Genomic DNA, 18,843 nt, shown 5'->3' with positions numbered 1-18,843 from the left:
GTGATGTAACTCTCCTCTGTCTCTATACCAACTGCATAGTGATGTAACTCTCCTCCCCTCTATACCAACTGCATGGTGATGTAACTCTCCTCTGTCTCTATACCAACTGCATAGTGATGTAACTCTCCTCCCCTCTATACCAACTGCATAGTGATGTAACTCTCCTCCCCTCTATACCAACTGCATAGTGATGTAACTCTCCTCCCCTCTATACCAACTGCATAGTGATGTAACTCTCCTCCCCTCTATACCAACTGCATGGTGATGTAACTCTCCTCTGTCTCTATACCAACTGCATAGTGATGTAACTCTCCTCCCCTCTATACCAACTGCATGGTGATGTAACTCTCCTCTGTCTCTATACCAACTGCATAGTGATGTAACTCTCCTCCGCTCTATACCAACTGCATAGTGATGTAACTCTCCTCTGTCTCTATACCAACTGCATAGTGATGTAACTCTCCTCCCTCTATACCAACTGCATAGTGATGTAACTCTCCTCCCCTCTATACCAACTGCATAGTGATGTAACTCTCCTCCCCTCTATACCAACTGCATGGTGATGTAACTCTCCTCTGTCTCTATACCAACTGCATAGTGATGTAACTCTCCTCCCCTCTATACCAACTGCATGGTGATGTAACTCTCCTCTGTCTCTATACCAACTGCATAGTGATGTAACTCTCCTCCCCTCTATACCAACTGCATAGTGATGTAACTCTCCTCTGTCTCTATACCAACTGCATAGTGATGTAACTCTCCTCCCCTCTATACCAACTGCATAGTGATGTAACTCTCCTCCCCTCTATACCAACTGCATGGTGATGTAACTCTCCTCCCCTCTATACCAACTGCATAGTGATGTAACTCTCCTCCCCTCTATACCAACTGCATAGTGATGTAACTCTCCTCCCCTCTATACCAACTGCATAGTGATGTAACTCTCCTCCCCTCTATACCAACTGCATGGTGATGTAACTCTCCTCTGTCTCTATACCAACTGCATAGTGATGTAACTCTCCTCCCCTCTATACCAACTGCATGGTGATGTAACTCTCCTCTGTCTCTATACCAACTGCATAGTGATGTAACTCTCCTCTGTCTCTATACCAACTGCATAGTGATGTAACTCTCCTCTGTCTCTATACCAACTGCATAGTGATGTAACTCTCCTCCCCTCTATACCAACTGCATAGTGATGTAACTCTCCTCTGTCTCTATACCAACTGCATAGTGATGTAACTCTCCTCCCCTCTATACCAACTGCATAGTGATGTAACTCTCCTCCCCTCTATACCAACTGCATGGTGATGTAACTCTCCTCCCCTCTATACCAACTGCATAGTGATGTAACTCTCCTCCCCTCTATACCAACTGCATGGTGATGTAACTCTCCTCTGTCTCTATACCAACTGCATAGTGATGTAACTCTCCTCCGCTCTATACCAACTGCATAGTGATGTAACTCTCCTCCCCTCTATACCAACTGCATAGTGATGTAACTCTCCTCTGTCTCTATACCAACTGCATAGTGATGTAACTCTCCTCCCCTCTATACCAACTGCATAGTGATGTAACTCTCCTCCCCTCTATACCAACTGCATAGTGATGTAACTCTCCTCCCCTCTATACCAACTGCATAGTGATGTAACTCTCCTCCCCTCTATACCAACTGCATAGTGATGTAACTCTCCTCTGTCTCTATACCAACTGCATAGTGATGTAACTCTCCTCCCCTCTATACCAACTGCATGGTGATGTAACTCTCCTCTGTCTCTATACCAACTGCATAGTGATGTAACTCTCCTCCCCTCTATACCAACTGCATAGTGATGTAACTCTCCTCTGTCTCTATACCAACTGCATAGTGATGTAACTCTCCTCCCCTCTATACCAACTGCATAGTGATGTAACTCTCCTCCCCTCTATACCAACTGCATAGTGATGTAACTCTCCTCCCCTCTATACCAACTGCATAGTGATGTAACTCTCCTCCCCTCTATACCAACTGCATGGTGATGTAACTCTCCTCTGTCTCTATACCAACTGCATAGTGATGTAACTCTCCTCCCCTCTATACCAACTGCATGGTGATGTAACTCTCCTCTGTCTCTATACCAACTGCATAGTGATGTAACTCTCCTCTGTCTCTATACCAACTGCATAGTGATGTAACTCTCCTCCCCTCTATACCAACTGCATAGTGATGTAACTCTCCTCCCCTCTATACCAACTGCATGGTGATGTAACTCTCCTCTGTCTCTATACCAACTGCATAGTGATGTAACTCTCCTCCCCTCTATACCAACTGCATAGTGATGTAACTCTCCTCCCCTCTATACCAACTGCATAGTGATGTAACTCTCCTCCCCTCTATACCAACTGCATAGTGATGTAACTCTCCTCTGTCTCTATACCAACTGCATAGTGATGTAACTCTCCTCCCCTCTATACCAACTGCATAGTGATGTAACTCTCCTCTGTCTCTATACCAACTGCATGGTGATGTAACTCTCCTCCCCTCTATACCAACTGCATAGTGATGTAACTCTCCTCCCCTCTATACCAACTGCATGGTGATGTAACTCTCCTCTGTCTCTATACCAACTGCATGGTGATGTAACTCTCCTCCCCTCTATACCAACTGCATAGTGATGTAACTCTCCTCCCCTCTATACCAACTGCATAGTGATGTAACTCTCCTCTGTCTCTATACCAACTGCATAGTGATGTAACTCTCCTCCCCTCTATACCAACTGCATAGTGATGTAACTCTCCTCTGTCTCTATACCAACTGCATAGTGATGTAACTCTCCTCCCCTCTATACCAACTGCATGGTGATGTAACTCTCCTCTGTCTCTATACCAACTGCATAGTGATGTAACTCTCCTCCCCTCTATACCAACTGCATAGTGATGTAACTCTCCTCTGTCTCTATACCAACTGCATAGTGATGTAACTCTCCTCCCCTCTATACCAACTGCATAGTGATGTAACTCTCCTCCCCTCTATACCAACTGCATGGTGATGTAACTCTCCTCTGCCTCTATACCAACTGCATGGTGATGTAACTCTCCTCTGTCTCTATACCAACTGCATGGTGATGTAACTCTCCTCCCCTCTATACCAACTGCATGGTGATGTAACTCTCCTCTGTCTCTATACCAACTGCATGGTGATGTAACTCTCCTCCCCTCTATACCAACTGCATGGTGATGTAACTCTCCTCCCCTCTATACCAACTGCATGGTGATGTAACTCTCCTCCCCTCTATACCAACTGCATGGTGATGTAACTCTCCTCCGCTCTATACCAACTGCATAGTGATGTAACTCTCCTCCCCTCTATACCAACTGCATGGTGATGTAACTCTCCTCTGTCTCTATACCAACTGCATAGTGATGTAACTCTCCTCCCCTCTATACCAACTGCATAGTGATGTAACTCTCCTCCGCCTCTATACCAACTGCATGGTGATGTAACTCTCCTCTGTCTCTATACCAACTGCATAGTGATGTAACTCTCCTCCCCTCTATACCAACTGCATGGTGATGTAACTCTCCTCTGTCTCTATACCAACTGCATAGTGATGTAACTCTCCTCCCCTCTATACCAACTGCATAGTGATGTAACTCTCCTCTGTCTCTATACCAACTGCATAGTGATGTAACTCTCCTCCCCTCTATACCAACTGCATAGTGATGTAACTCTCCTCCCCTCTATACCAACTGCATGGTGATGTAACTCTCCTCCCCTCTATACCAACTGCATAGTGATGTAACTCTCCTCCCCTCTATACCAACTGCATGGTGATGTAACTCTCCTCTGTCTCTATACCAACTGCATGGTGATGTAACTCTCCTCCGCCTCTATACCAACTGCATAGTGATGTAACTCTCCTCTGTCTCTATACCAACTGCATGGTGATGTAACTCTCCTCTGTCTCTATACCAACTGCATAGTGATGTAACTCTCCTCCCCTCTATACCAACTGCATAGTGATGTAACTCTCCTCTGTCTCTATACCAACTGCATAGTGATGTAACTCTCCTCCCCTCTATACCAACTGCATAGTGATGTAACTCTCCTCTGTCTCTATACCAACTGCATAGTGATGTAACTCTCCTCCCCTCTATACCAACTGCATAGTGATGTAACTCTCCTCTGTCTCTATACCAACTGCATAGTGATGTAACTCTCCTCCCCTCTATACCAACTGCATGGTGATGTAACTCTCCTCTCTCTCTATACCAACTGCATGGTGATGTAACTCTCCTCCCCTCTATACCAACTGCATGGTGATGTAACTCTCCTCCCCTCTATACCAACTGCATGGTGATGTAACTCTCCTCTGTCTCTATACCAACTGCATGGTGATGTAACTCTCCTCCGCCTCTATACCAACTGCATGGTGATGTAACTCTCCTCCCCTCTATACCAACTGCATAGTGATGTAACTCTCCTCTGTCTCTATACCAACTGCATGGTGATGTAACTCTCCTCCCCTCTATACCAACTGCATAGTGATGTAACTCTCCTCTGTCTCTATACCAACTGCATGGTGATGTAACTCTCCTCCCCTCTATACCAACTGCATAGTGATGTAACTCTCCTCCCCTCTATACCAACTGCATAGTGATGTAACTCTCCTCCCCTCTATACCAACTGCATAGTGATGTAACTCTCCTCCCCTCTATACCAACTGCATGGTGATGTAACTCTCCTCTGTCTCTATACCAACTGCATGGTGATGTAACTCTCCTCCCCTCTATACCAACTGCATGGTGATGTAACTCTCCTCCCCTCTATACCAACTGCATGGTGATGTAACTCTCCTCTGTCTCTATACCAACTGCATGGTGATGTAACTCTCCTCCCCTCTATACCAACTGCATAGTGATGTAACTCTCCTCTGTCTCTATACCAACTGCATGGTGATGTAACTCTCCTCCCCTCTATACCAACTGCATAGTGATGTAACTCTCCTCCGCCTCTATACCAACTGCATAGTGATGTAACTCTCCTCCCCTCTATACCAACTGCATAGTGATGTAACTCTCCTCTGTCTCTATACCAACTGCATAGTGATGTAACTCTCCTCTGTCTCTATACCAACTGCATGGTGATGTAACTCTCCTCTGTCTCTATACCAACTGCATAGTGATGTAACTCTCCTCTGTCTCTATACCAACTGCATAGTGATGTAACTCTCCTCTGTCTCTATACCAACTGCATAGTGATGTAACTCTCCTCCCCTCTATACCAACTGCATAGTGATGTAACTCTCCTCTGTCTCTATACCAACTGCATAGTGATGTAACTCTCCTCCCCTCTATACCAACTGCATAGTGATGTAACTCTCCTCCCCTCTATACCAACTGCATGGTGATGTAACTCTCCTCCCCTCTATACCAACTGCATGGTGATGTAACTCTCCTCTGTCTCTATACCAACTGCATAGTGATGTAACTCTCCTCCCCTCTATACCAACTGCATAGTGATGTAACTCTCCTCCCCTCTATACCAACTGCATGGTGATGTAACTCTCCTCTGTCTCTATACCAACTGCATAGTGATGTAACTCTCCTCTGTATCTATACCAACTGCATAGTGATGTAACTCTCCTCCCCTCTAAACCAACTGCATGGTGATGTAACTCTCCTCTGTCTCTATACCAACTGCATAGTGATGTAACTCTCCTCCCCTCTATACAAACTGCATGGTGATGTAACTCTCCTCTGTCTCTATACCAACTGCATAGTGATATAACTCTCCTCCCCTCTATACCAACTGCATAGTGATGTAACTCTCCTCCCCTCTATACCAACTGCATAGTGATGTAACTCTCCTCCCCTCTATACCAACTGCATAGTGATGTAACTCTCCTCCCCTCTATACCAACTGCATAGTGATGTAACTCTCCTCCCCTCTATACCAACTGCATGGTGATGTAACTCTCCTCCTCTCTATACCAACTGCATAGTGATGTAACTCTCCTCTGTCTCTATACCAACTGCATGGTGATGTAACTCTCCTCCCCTCTATACCAACTGCATGGTGATGTAACTCTCCTCTGTCTCTATACCAACTGCATGGTGATGTAACTCTCCTCTGTCTCTCTACCAACTGCATAGTGATGTAACTCTCCTCCCCTCTATACCAACTGCATGGTGATGTAACTCTCCTCTGTCTCTATACCAACTGCATGGTGATGTAACTCTCCTCCCCTCTATACCAACTGCATGGTGATGTAACTCTCCTCCCCTCTATACCAACTGCATAGTGATGTAACTCTCCTCTGTCTCTATACCAACTGCATGGTGATGTAACTCTCCTCTCCTCTATACCAACTGCATGGTGATGTAACTCTCCTCCCCTCTATACCAACTGCATGGTGATGTAACTCTCCTCCCCTCTATACCAACTGCATAGTGATGTAACTCTCCTCTGTCTCTATACCAACTGCATGGTGATGTAACTCTCCTCCCCTCTATACCAACTGCATAGTGATGTAACTCTCCTCTGTCTCTATACCAACTGCATAGTGATGTAACTCTCCTCCCCTCTATACCAACTGCATAGTGATGTAACTCTCCTCCCCTCTATACCAACTGCATGGTGATGTAACTCTCCTCCCCTCTATACCAACTGCATGGTGATGTAACTCTCCTCTGTCTCTATACCAACTGCATAGTGATGTAACTCTCCTCCCCTCTATACCAACTGCATAGTGATGTAACTCTCCTCTGTCTCTATACCAACTGCATGGTGATGTAACTCTCCTCCCCTCTATACCAACTGCATAGTGATGTAACTCTCCTCCCCTCTATACCAACTGCATAGTGATGTAACTCTCCTCCCCTCTATACCAACTGCATGGTGATGTAACTCTCCTCTGTCTCTATACCAACTGCATAGTGATGTAACTCTCCTCTGTCTCTATACCAACTGCATGGTGATGTAACTCTCCTCTGTCTCTATACCAACTGCATGGTGATGTAACTCTCCTCCCCTCTATACCAACTGCATAGTGATGTAACTCTCCTCCCCTCTATACCAACTGCATGGTGATGTAACTCTCCTCCCCTCTATACCAACTGCATGGTGATGTAACTCTCCTCTGTCTCTATACCAACTGCATAGTGATGTAACTCTCCTCCCCTCTATACCAACTGCATGGTGATGTAACTCTCCTCTGTCTCTATACCAACTGCATAGTGATGTAACTCTCCTCTGTCTCTATACCAACTGCATGGTGATGTAACTCTCCTCCCCTCTATACCAACTGCATGGTGATGTAACTCTCCTCCCCTCTATACCAACTGCATGGTGATGTAACTCTCCTCCCCTCTATACCAACTGCATGGTGATGTAACTCTCCTCCCCTCTATACCAACTGCATGGTGATGTAACTCTCCTCTGTCTCTATACCAACTGCATGGTGATGTAACTCTCCTCCCCTCTATACCAACTGCATAGTGATGTAACTCTCCTCTGTCTCTATACCAACTGCATGGTGATGTAACTCTCCTCCCCTCTATACCAACTGCATGGTGATGTAACTCTCCTCCGTCTCTATACCAACTGCATGGTGATGTAACTCTCCTCCCCTCTATACCAACTGCATAGTGATGTAACTCTCCTCCCCTCTATACCAACTGCATGGTGATGTAACTCTCCTCCCCTCTATACCAACTGCATAGTGATGTAACTCTCCTCTGTCTCTATACCAACTGCATGGTGATGTAACTCTCCTCCCCTCTATACCAACTGCATAGTGATGTAACTCTCCTCTGTGTCTATACCAACTGCATGGTGATGTAACTCTCCTCCGCCTCTATACCAACTGCATAGTGATGTAACTCTCCTCCCCTCTATACCAACTGCATAGTGATGTAACTCTCCTCCCCTCTATACCAACTGCATGGTGATGTAACTCTCCTCCCCTCTATACCAACTGCATGGTGATGTAACTCTCCTCTGTCTCTATACCAACTGCATAGTGATGTAACTCTCCTCCCCTCTATACCAACTGCATAGTGATGTAACTCTCCTCTGTCTCTATACCAACTGCATGGTGATGTAACTCTCCTCTGTCTCTATACCAACTGCATGGTGATGTAACTCTCCTCCCCTCTATACCAACTGCATAGTGATGTAACTCTCCTCTGTCTCTATACCAACTGCATGGTGATGTAACTCTCCTCCCCTCTATACCAACTGCATGGTGATGTAACTCTCCTCTGTCTCTATACCAACTGCATAGTGATGTAACTCTCCTCCCCTCTATACCAACTGCATAGTGATGTAACTCTCCTCCCCTCTATACCAACTGCATGGTGATGTAACTCTCCTCTGTCTCTATACCAACTGCATAGTGATGTAACTCTCCTCTGTCTCTATACCAACTGCATAGTGATGTAACTCTCCTCCCCTCTATAGCAACTGCATAGTGATGTAACTCTCCTCTGTCTCTATACCAACTGCATAGTGATGTAACTCTCCTCTGTCTCTATACCAACTGCATGGTGATGTAACTCTCCTCCCCTCTATACCAACTGCATAGTGATGTAACTCTCCTCCCCTCTATACCAACTGCATAGTGATGTAACTCTCCTCCCCTCTATACCAACTGCATAGTGATGTAACTCTCCTCCCCTCTATACCAACTGCATAGTGATGTAACTCTCCTCCCCTCTATACCAACTGCATAGTGATGTAACTCTCCTCTGTCTCTCTACCAACTGCATAGTGATGTAACTCTCCTCCCCTCTATACCAACTGCATGGTGATGTAACTCTCCTCTGTCTCTATACCAACTGCATGGTGATGTAACTCTCCTCCCCTCTATACCAACTGCATGGTGATGTAACTCTCCTCCCCTCTATACCAACTGCATGGTGATGTAACTCTCCTCTGTCTCTATACCAACTGCATAGTGATGTAACTCTCCTCCCCTCTATACCAACTGCATAGTGATGTAACTCTCCTCTGTCTCTATACCAACTGCATGGTGATGTAACTCTCCTCCCCTCTATACCAACTGCATAGTGATGTAACTCTCCTCTGTGTCTATACCAACTGCATGGTGATGTAACTCTCCTCCCCTCTATACCAACTGCATAGTGATGTAACTCTCCTCCCCTCTATACCAACTGCATAGTGATGTAACTCTCCTCCCCTCTATACCAACTGCATGGTGATGTAACTCTCCTCCCCTCTATACCAACTGCATGGTGATGTAACTCTCCTCTGTCTCTATACCAACTGCATAGTGATGTAACTCTCCTCCCCTCTATACCAACTGCATAGTGATGTAACTCTCCTCCCCTCTATACCAACTGCATAGTGATGTAACTCTCCTCTGTCTCTATACCAACTGCATGGTGATGTAACTCTCCTCCCCTCTATACCAACTGCATGGTGATGTAACTCTCCTCTGTCTCTATACCAACTGCATAGTGATGTAACTCTCCTCCCCTCTATACCAACTGCATAGTGATGTAACTCTCCTCCCCTCTATACCAACTGCATGGTGATGTAACTCTCCTCTGTCTCTATACCAACTGCATAGTGATGTAACTCTCCTCTGTCTCTATACCAACTGCATAGTGATGTAACTCTCCTCCCCTCTATAGCAACTGCATAGTGATGTAACTCTCCTCTGTCTCTATACCAACTGCATAGTGATGTAACTCTCCTCTGTCTCTATACCAACTGCATGGTGATGTAACTCTCCTCCCCTCTATACCAACTGCATAGTGATGTAACTCTCCTCCCCTCTATACCAACTGCATAGTGATGTAACTCTCCTCCCCTCTATACCAACTGCATAGTGATGTAACTCTCCTCCCCTCTATACCAACTGCATAGTGATGTAACTCTCCTCCCCTCTATACCAACTGCATGGTGATGTAACTCTCCTCCCCTCTATACCAACTGCATAGTGATGTAACTCTCCTCCCCTCTATACCAACTGCATGGTGATGTAACTCTCCTCCCCTCTATACCAACTGCATAGTGATGTAACTCTCCTCTGTCTGTAGGTGCTGGATCCTGGACATTAACGTTCACTACATAGTAAACATAGGCTACTATGCGCTGGTCTTCCTCTTCACGTTCACCACCTTCATTGTGGTTCTGAGCTGGCTGGTCCACCTTAAGGGCACCAAGAACAAGGTTGTTATAGTTACCAACGTATAGACATTAACATCCCATAATTCTGCATAAATGCGGATGAATTCTTAACCTAAGGGACCGGCGATCGAGCAAAAAAAGATTGGGAAATATATGGTAGCAGCACAGAAAGTTTGCCATGAATAATACACTGTAGGCCATCTAGCTAACGCTTTTATCCAAAGTGCCTTAATCATGTGTATGGGTGTCTCCAAACTAGGAACAGAGGACCACAAAAAAGAGGAAAATAAACAGTGGATTTCAGCTAACTTCTCAGGAAACACATAAATGTTTTACTGTCATTTTATTCATTAAAAAGTTATATATCTACAGCCACTTTATTCATTGATTTCCTGACTGCTGTCATATTATCAATGCTCATCCTGTAGAATCTTTAGCTATCTTAGCAACGGCGATGGCCACAATAATTTGTCATTTAAAAAAAAATATTTGCCACGTGAATACAATGTTGTCCTAAGTAACCACAGGTCGTACATCAGCAGATGATAATTCTAAACTCAGCAAAAAAATAAACGTCCTCTCACTGTCAACTGCGTTTATTTTCAGCAAATTTAATGTGTAAATATTTGTATGAACATAAGATTCAACAACTGAGACATAAACTGAACAAGTTCCACAGACATGTGACTAACAGAAATGGAATACTGTGTCCCTGAACAAGGGGGGGGGGGTCAAAATCAAAAGTAACAGTCAGTATCTGGTGTGGCCACCAGCTGCATTAAGTCCTGCAGTGCATCTCTTCCTCATGGACTGCACCAGATTTGCCAGTTCTTGCTGTGAGATGTTACCCCAGTCTTCCACCAAGGCACCTGCAAGTTCCCAGACATTTCTGGGGGGAATGGTCCTAGCCCTCACCCTCCTATCCAACAGGTCCCAGACGTGCTCAATGGGATTGAGATCCGGGCTCTTCGCTGGCCATGGCAGAACACTGACATTCCTGTCCTGCAGGAAATCACGCACAGAATGAAAAGTATGGCTGGTGGCATTGTCATGCTGGAGGGTCATGTCAGGATGAGCCTGCAGGAAGGGTACCACATGAGGGAGGAGGATGTCTTCCCTGTAACACACAGCGTTGAGATTGCCTGCAATGACAACAAGCTCAGTCCGATGATGCTGTGAGACACCGCCCCAGACCATGACGGACCCTCCACCTCCAATTTGATCCCGCTCCAGAGTACAGGCCTCGGTGTACAGACCTCACCCCTGGTGAGACAAAACCACGACTCGTCAGTGAAGAGCACTTTTTCCCAGTCCTGTCTGGTCCAGCGACGGTGGGTTTGTGCCCATAGGCGACGTTGTTGCCGGTGATGTCTGGTGAGGACCTGCCTTACAACAGGCCTACAAGCCCTCAGTCCAGCCTCTCTCAGCCTATTGCGGACAGTCTGAGCACTGATGGAGGGATTGTGCGTTCCTGGTGTAACTCGGGCAGTTGTTGTTGCCATGATGTACCTGTCCCGCAGGTGTGATGTTCGGATATACTGATCCTGTGCAGGTGTCGTTACAGGTGGTCTGCCACTGTGAGGATGATCAGCTGTCCGTCCTGTCTCCCTGTAGCGCTGTCTTAGGCGTCTCACAGTACGGACATTGCAATTTATTGCCCTGGCCACATCTGCAGTCCTCATGCCTCCTTGCAGCATGCCTAAGGCCCGTTCACGCAGATGAGCAGGGACCCTGGGCATCTTTCTTTTGGTGTTTTTCAGAGTCAGTTGAAATGCCTCTTTTGTGTTCTAAGTTTTCATAACTGTGACCATAATTGCCTACCGCTGTAAGCTGTTAGTGTCTTAACGACCGTTCCACAGGTGCATGTTCATGGTTCATGGAACAAGCATGGGAAACAGTATTTAAACCCTTTACAATGAAGATCTGAAATTATTTGGATTTTTATGAATTATCTTTGAAAGACAGGGTCCTGAAAAAGGGACGTTTCTTTTTTTGCTGAGTTTAGTTCTATTTAAAGTCAGACAGAGTAAACCCCAGCTAAAACAGATGACAAACTGTTCAATTTTTGGTGTAAGGACTCTATGACATCAGGTTCTTTTTCTATAGTCAGTAACCTTGTGATCCTGACCCTAGACCAAGCCGGGCACGGACCAGGCCCAGCAGCAGGGGACAGGCACCAAGGACATAGTGACTGTGATGGGGCTGTGCTGTCTGCTGGGAATCACCTGGAGTTTTGCCTTCTTCGCCCACGGGGTCCTCAAGGTTCCCTCCTTCTACATCTTCACCATCCTCAACTCATTCCAAGGTAAGTTAAGACAGATATGAGATCAACTAATATTACAATTTATAAACCGATCAAAAAAAAGGTATGCTTGAGATATTTGGATTGTAATATCATTCATATTTTACATATGGACGCACACTATTGGTATGAGTAGTAACCAGTCTCCCACCGTCTCTCACTAGGTTTCTTCCTGTTCCTCTACTACTACAACACCAGTAGAGTAATTGGAGAGACCACCAAGGACAACAAAACCATTAGCAAAAGCTCCACAATGTCCGTCACAGTCAACACCACCTTGGAGAACCCTTACTTTGACCTAGGTCAACACCACCCTGGAGAACCCTTAACAATCAAAACTAATCCCCAATCCTAGACAGTGGAGGCTGGCGAGAGGAGGACGGCTCATAATAAATGGCCAGAATGGAGAAAATGTGTTTGATACCATAAAAAAAATGTATTTGTTCCAGCTGTAAATATGAGCCCGTACTCTGATGTAAAGTGGCACCAGCTACCACTGGCAGTGATACTGGAAGTCAGAGAGAAATTATACTATATTCTTAATAGAATTATAGTTCTCAGAAAAAGAAAGAACCTCTGAGCGTATGGACATTTTGCAGCTTTTAGCTTGTATTGTAGAGTAGCTCTAGCTGACTGTACTCCACATGACCTGGTAATCCATAGATTAGTACTGATTTTTTCCCCAGAATTTGGTAAATATGTATATTTTTTTTATGTTTTAAAAAGAGATGAATCACATTTTTTTTGCTTCCTTAAATCTAAATAAATCTGTGAACTATGATTATATTACATGGAGCTTAAATAAAATGAAATGTATGCGTTTGCATTTAGTGTGTGTGTCTCGTATGTACAGTTGAATAAATAATGTTAAATTAAATTCAACTTAATAATAATGAATAGCATCAGAAAAAACTAACACTAAAGTTGTCACATTGATATAGCTTTATTCTCGTGTGTGTGTATATATATATTTATATATATCATACTAAAAATAAACACAAGTAAAAAAAAAAAATTCCAACAAAGAAACTGTACAAAAACATTTAAATGACAGAACAGTCTACTGTCCAAAAAAGGCACTAAATTCTGAAATGGGCAAAATAGTAATTCAGAAGATAACTATTGGAGATAGATTGATACAACACCATTCAGTCTTATTTTGAAAGAGCTATATTGAAAGTTATTTACTGGGGACAGGAGACATGGAGGGAAGTGTAGCTATGTCTGAACCTTTACCCTGACATGGCACAAACAACCCCTTCACAGGGGCAGACTGGGAAAAGCAATCAGCCCTGGCATTTCTAACACACTGGCCCATTTTTCCCCCCGCCTGATTCCTCCCATTATGAGCCAAATAATCATTCTCCGCAATGACCCCCAATTTAGTCAGGCCCACTGGGCTAAAGATGGACCAACTTATCTGGCATTGGCCTGAATTGGTTCAAAACACCAGTCGATCACATAAAGTTGTAATTTTGTTTTACTTGAATACTGCTAGAACGTTCTAGCATACAGGACGTGTACCACAGCACCCCTTCAGGTTGGGAGGTGCTACTACAGGCAAGTACATAACAGGACAATCCACTTGCAATAGAGGGGTGCTTTGCTTTCACACAATACACTATCTTGTCATCTCAAAAACACACATGGAAACTGTTCTTCATGAGAAGGGGATAACAAACAATGGAATAAAAAACAATTGGAGAACACAAAAGAAACAAATCAAGAACCGTTGATTGATTTCACAATAAAAGCATAATGTTAATTTCCAAACATATCATCCTTGTCATAGTGTTACACTGTAAGAACATAAAAACAAAATATAAATACAATTGCATTTTTTTCCTTTAACCTCTTTTCTTCAAGAACAACAAACCCAGCACAGAGTTAGGGCTAGTCTAGCAGAACTTCAACTCAGGAGCAGCAGAATTCAATATATATAACACCAGCCAGATTAAATATGCTTTTCACACTATAGGGCCCGAACCAAACCAAACTGTGCTGGCTTAGATATTTGCCTTTAACATTGTCCTTTTCCAGCACGGTTCCAGCAACTACAGTGGATGCCAAACCTGGCCAGAGCAGTACATCGCTGCTTTGCTCTGCTTGAATCAGAAATGTGAAAAGGGTCAACCAGTCTTTTAAAAGCACATATTTCTTTAACACTACTAAGAGGCAGCCATCTTAGAGTAAGTAATAATAGGTAGAGATAAAATGTTGACAAGTTTTATCTTTACGAAGTAGTAGCTAAGCTGAGAGGGTTTCTAAACTTGTTGGCAGGTCGGTAAACCACAGTATTCTCTTATCTCTAAACAACACATGGTACTGTCAGGTCTATCATAGACTATATCAACTGTTCTCTCTATGGAGCCCATACGGTACCCACTCACTTACAGGTAACTGTCAAAATAAAAGGAAATACCTACAAAGTGCCTTAATAAGGCGTTGGGCCACCAGAACAGCTTCAATGCAACTTGGCATAGATTCTAGTGTGTGGAACTCTATTGGAGGGATGTGACACCATTCTTCCACCAGAAATTCCATCATTTGGTGTTTTGTTGATGGTGGTGGAATAACACTGTCTCAGGCGACGCTCCAGAAAACTCACATAATTGATCAATAGAGGTTGAGATCTGGTTTACATGCTCATCCGATCAATCAGTGACCACTCGTACCCTGTGGATGGGGACATTGTGATCCTATGGGGTCATAGCCATGGTAGCCATAGTAACAGCCCGCACAGCATTTTTATACATGACCCTAAGCATGAGATGTTAATTGCTTAATTAATTCAGGAGCCACACCTGTATGGAAGCACCTGCTTTGTTTCCCTCATTAGGAGTAGTTACTTGTAATATCCACTGTCTGCCAGTTGATCTAAAGGTGGTCTCAATCCCAGAGGGCCGAGTGTCTTCAGGTTCACTCCTCTTTTGTACGTGATCGATCAATTAAGGTTATTGATTAGTTAGTAACTCCCTTCACCTGGTTAACTTGAAAGAAAATAACAAAAACCAGTACACACGTCCCTCCAGGAATCGAGTTTATAACAGGAGTTAAAAACAGAACTCTGCCAATGGTGGGGTGAGATATACAATAGCTTTGTACTGTTGTACATATTTCACACATTGCCTCCAATGGGATTAACGTATCCCATCAATGGACTGATCTTAGTGTTATATGAAGCTTTTAGGAAACTCACCCGCTGTTAATTACTGTAGCTAATTCACTTTGGAGAAACAACCCTTTTACAGGGTTCTCTGGTCAGTTTGAAAAGCTCAGACAGCACATCTCCACTGAAATCATACGGTTAAAATGACCAAGAGTTAGCAATGTACGTTATCTGGGGTGTATTCATTAGTCACACTGTAGCAAAATGTTTTGCAACAGAAACCATTCACCCCAAAACAGTATACAGTTTGCAATAAAAACGAGTTTCTTTTTGGACAAATTCAGGTATGTTCGTCCCCGTTGTGCTCTGTTTCCGTCCATTTGGTTTCATAGTGAATGTGACCCTAAGCTAACATTCATCTGGTGGCGGATGATACGGCTGGCTCTCAGATTTCAGATTCATGTGCAGGTGGCAAAAAGCATTGTCTGTTCAAAACAACACATGGGCAATGGTAACAAAACACATGGGCAATGGTAACAAAACACATGGTCAATGGTAACAAAACACATGGTCAATGGTAACAAAACACATGGTCAATGGTAACAAAACACATGGGCAATGGTAACAAAACACATGGGCAATGGTAACAAAACACATGGGCAATGGTAACAAAACACATGGGCAATGGTAACAAAACACATGGGCAATGGTAACAAAACACATGGGCAATGGTAACAAAACACATGGGCAATGGTAACAAAACACATGGTCAATGGTAACAAAACACATGGTCAATGGTAACAAAACACATGGGCAATGGTAACAAAACACATGGTCAATGGTAACAAAACACATGGGCAATGGTAACAAAACACATGGGCAATGGTAACAAAACACATGGTCAATGGTAACAAAACACATGGGCAATGGTAACAAAACACATGGTCAATGGTAACAAAACACATGGTCAATGGTAACAAAACACATGGGCAATGGTAACAAAACACATGGGCAATGGTAACAAAACACATGGGCAATGGTAACAAAACACATGGGCAATGGTAACAAAACAAAACAAATAATGTTAAAAACAATGTCAATGTTTACAAACAAACCGTTAAGATTCCAGTAGGAATGAAAGCTCTAGAGTGCAGGATACATGGAACAGTACAGAACAGTCTAGTCCAATCAGAACAGTCCAATCAGAACAGTCCAATCCACAAGCAGATAGTTCTCAACTGACTGTTGTGGCAGGGTGACGGACTAAATCCATCCATTCATCCCTCCCCCACCATCTCTCTCCCTCCCCCACCATCTCTCTCCCTCCCCCACCATCTCTCCCTCTCCCCCACCATCTCTCCCCCACCATCTCTCCCTCTCAGAAATATCAGTAAAAGGCCACTGCTGCTCTACCAATGCATTGCACAAGGAAAGGGGTTCAGGGTAACACGGTGATGAAGGAGCATGAGAACCATAGAAATATAATCACTTCTATTCTAGAATAGAATCATGTCTCTGATGAGAACCATATATACACACTGCTACTGCTCCCAGCCAGGGTTGAGGTTAGTGGTGTTGGGATCAGGGCTAGTGGCACCATGTTGGGGAAAGGTCTAGAAAACCAGCCTGTGACGAGGACAGAGCAGGGTACACTGGGGCTGTGACGAGGACAGGGCAGGGTACACTGGGGCTGTGACGAGGACAGGGCAGGGTACACTGGGGCTGTGACGAGGACAGAGCAGGGTACACTGGGGCTGTGACGAGGACAGGGCAGGGTACACTGGGGCTGTGACGAGGACAGGGCAGGGTACACTGGGGCTGTGACGAGGACAGGGCAGGGTACACTGGGGCTGTGACGAGGACAGGGCAGGGTACACTGGGGCTGTGACGAGGACAGGGCAGGGTAGACTGGGGCTGTGACGAGGACAGGGCAGGGTACACTGGGGCTGTGACGAGGACAGGGCAGGGTACACTGGGGCTGTGACGAGGACAGGGCAGGGTACACTGGGGCTGTGACGAGGACAGAGCAGGGTACACTGGGGCTGTGACGAGGACAGAGCAGGGTACACTGGGGCTGTGACGAGGACAGAGCAGGGTACACTGGGGCTGTGACGAGGACAGGGCAGGGTACACTGGGGCTGTGACGAGGACAGGGCAGGGTACACTGGGGCTGTGACGAGGACAGAGCAGGGTACACTGGGGCTGTGACGAGGACAGGGCAGGGTACACTGGGGCTGTGACGAGGACAGGGCAGGGTACACTGGGGCTGTGACGAGGACAGGGCAGGGTACACTGGGGCTGTGACGAGGACAGGGCAGGGTACACTGGGGCTGTGACGAGGACAGGGCAGGGTAGACTGGGGCTGTGACGAGGACAGGGCAGGGTACACTGGGGCTGTGACGAGGACAGGGCAGGGTACACTGGGGCTGTGACGAGGACAGGGCAGGGTACACTGGGGCTGTGACGAGGACAGAGCAGGGTACACTGGGGCTGTGACGAGGACAGAGCAGGGTACACTGGGGCTGTGACGAGGACAGAGCAGGGTACACTGGGGCTGTGACGAGGACAGGGCAGGGTACACTGGGGCTGTGACGAGGACAGGGCAGGGTACACTGGGGCTGTGACGAGGACAGGGCAGGGTACACTGGGGCTGTGACGAGGACAGGGCAGGGTACACTGGGGCTGTGACGACAAGACAGGACAGGGTAGACTGGGGCTGTGACGACAAGACAGGACAGGGTAGACTGGGGCTGTGATGACAAGACAGGACAGGGTAGGCTGGGGCTGTGATGACAAGACAGGACAGGGTAGACTGGGGCTGTGACGACAAGACAGGACAGGGTAGACTGGGGCTGTGACGACAAGACAGGACAGGGTAGACTGGGGCTGTGATGACAAGACAGGACAGGGTAGGCTGGGGCTGTGATGACAAGACAGGACAGGGTAGACTGGGGCTGTGATGACAAGACAGGACAGGGTAGACTGGGGCTGTAATGAGGACAGGACAGGGTAGACTGGGGCTGTAATGAGGACAGGACAGGGTAGACTGGGGCTGTAATGAGGACAGGACAGGGTAGACTGGGGCTGTGATCTGGACAGGACAGGGTAGACTGGGGCTGTGATGAGGACAGGACAGGGTAGACTGGGGCTGTGATGAGGACAGGACAGGGTAGACTGGGGCTGTGATGAGGACAGGACAGGGTACACTGGGGCTGTGATGAGGACAGGACAGGGTAGACTGGGGCTGTGATGAGGACAGGACAGGGTAGACTGGGGCTGTGATGAGGACAGGAC

General features: G+C 45.7%; 1 protein-coding gene across 1 annotated transcript in view; it reads left to right on the top strand.

The window, feature by feature from the left end:
• The window catches only part of LOC106608306 (uncharacterized), a 70,128-nt gene extending 56,862 nt beyond the window's left edge, over positions 1-13,266 (top strand). The window contains exons 18-20 of the mRNA XM_014206180.3: positions 10,048-10,180; positions 12,272-12,443; positions 12,605-13,266. Of these exons, the coding sequence (XP_014061655.3) occupies positions 10,048-10,180; positions 12,272-12,443; positions 12,605-12,795 (496 nt within the window). The 3' untranslated portion in view covers positions 12,796-13,266. The remainder of the gene's footprint in view (positions 1-10,047; positions 10,181-12,271; positions 12,444-12,604) is intronic.
• Positions 13,267-18,843: the final 5,577 nt, after the last annotated feature.

This window comes from Salmo salar, chromosome 06 (assembly GCF_965601325.2).
Source record: "Salmo salar chromosome 06, fSalSal1, whole genome shotgun sequence".
NCBI classification, from domain to species: Eukaryota; Metazoa; Chordata; class Actinopteri; order Salmoniformes; family Salmonidae; genus Salmo; species Salmo salar.
Note: the sequence above shows the minus strand (reverse complement) of the source record. Positions and strands in the feature narration are given on the sequence as shown.